The 1884-nt window shown below is 37.4% G+C and overlaps 1 protein-coding gene across 1 annotated transcript; it reads left to right on the top strand.

The window, feature by feature from the left end:
* Positions 1-352: 352 nt before the first annotated feature.
* On the top strand, positions 353-1428 carry LOC108325636 (cysteine-rich receptor-like protein kinase 26). The gene has a single exon (XM_017558729.2). It carries the CDS (start codon positions 439-441, stop codon positions 1219-1221), a length of 783 nt encoding a protein of 260 aa, XP_017414218.1. The 5' UTR covers positions 353-438; the 3' UTR covers positions 1222-1428.
* Positions 1429-1884: the final 456 nt, after the last annotated feature.

The raw sequence follows: 1884 nt of genomic DNA, 5'->3' as shown, positions 1-1884 counted from the left end.
TGAAGTTATGTAAATTTATATTTTCATTTTTAACTAATATCTTTATAATAATGTTTTTCATAAAATAAGAATACATTACACAATTATTACTTTGACTATAATATAATTAATAAATAAAATAAATTAGAAAATCAAAAACATGTTAGTCGACTTATGGTAGAACCAAATTCATGGCTCATAAAAAAAAGTGACAGTTGAACTCACTATTTTTAGTTTAATCTATGATAAACCAATTAATTCCCTTTGACATCCCGATTAAAAATTACTTTTAGTTTCTCTAAATTCGATTTTCATTTATATTGAATAAGAGAAATAAGAAACCTACCAATTAAATATGAATGGAGATAGAGGCTTGAATCCTGGGTGATAAAAGCTTAGCGGTATATAAAACCTAGCCATCTAATTGTTAGTTCTTATTACTCGAAAAGCACAGCCATAATGGGTAGCTGTTCTTTCTTGACGTGCTTTCTTTGTTTTCTGGTTTTCATGGCTACAATCACATCTCAAGCCAAAGCCGATGTAACTTCACAAGACTTCCACTACTTCTGCGACTCCAACAACGACAGAGGAAACTACACAACCAACGGCATCTATAGCCAAAACCTCAACAGCGCTCTCAGCATCGTCGCTCTCCATGCCTCCAGAAATGGTTTCTTCAACGTCTCCATCGGCAAGGGCACAAATAGCGCCAACGCCATTGCTCAGTGCAGAGGTGACGTCACGCCAACAGAGTGCACCAACTGCCTCGCCCAAACCAGAGCCAACCTCACCCGCGTTTGCAGCAACCGGAAGGAGGCCATCGGCTGGTACGAGAACGAAAAGTGCATGCTGCGCTACTCCGACCGCACCATAACGGGCCTCGACGAAATTGGGCCTGCTTACTTCGTGTGGAACCTCAACGACGCACCCAACGCCGACCAGTTCAATCGAGTGGTAAAGAAGCTTCTGGATGGCCTCAGAGACACGGCGGCGTCGGCTGCCAAGGGTCGCAAATATGCGGTGTCGACTGCGACGGGCCCAGATGAGCAAGTCATATATGGGCTTGCGCAGTGCACCCCTGATTTGAGTGGGCCTCGGTGCCTTGACTGCTTGGTCCAGTCCATCGCTGAACTTCCACGGTGCTGTAATAACAGGATAGGTGCCAGAATTATTAGACCAAGCTGCTACGTAAGGTACGAAACCGATTTTCTTTTCTTTGGGCCTCCTGCACCCGCCGCTTAACCCAACAGCTATTTCGTTTGTTTGTAAGCTTTAAATCTCAGCTAAGAAACTAAACTAACGTAGTTTTGTGATTTTAATAAATATAATGTTTAGAAAAGTTTCAATTATAATACAGTGTTTGGATCAAGTACTATAAGGCTCGTCTCTCCCTACCTGTATTTCATCAACACATCACTTTACTCGTTTTAGTAGTAACTGGAATTCTCGTGCCAGTATTTGTTAGTTGTATTTTTATTCATGTATAGAGTAAATAAATTAATAAAAAATAATAATGAAAGAGTTAATATAAATTTTCACTCTTAATAATTTGAGAACTATTTCTTCCACAAAAATAAATTATTTTTTCTTACTGTATTTAATACGTGCGGCTACAGATTTCTTCTATAACTCAAAATGTAATTACAAATTTTATTATATGATGATTGCCTGAGTATATTGTCTCGCAACTAATAACATAATTTTTAAGGTAATATTTTCAAACTAAGTTTAATTAAAAATTGTAGACATCTTGCAGTTAGAGCTGTCAAAATGAGTAACCTGTCTCGATTCAGTCCAACCTACCACCACGACTTGGTGGGTTAAACAGATTGATCCACTTACTCATTTAACTATAAATTTATTTTAAATTAAAAAAATATTAATTTTTTAATTTAAATCTAAATA

The sequence above is a fragment of the Vigna angularis genome, chromosome 3 (genome assembly GCF_016808095.1).
Source record: "Vigna angularis cultivar LongXiaoDou No.4 chromosome 3, ASM1680809v1, whole genome shotgun sequence".
In the NCBI taxonomy this organism is placed as follows: domain Eukaryota; kingdom Viridiplantae; phylum Streptophyta; class Magnoliopsida; order Fabales; family Fabaceae; genus Vigna; species Vigna angularis.
This window is presented reverse-complemented; position numbering and strand designations above follow the sequence as displayed.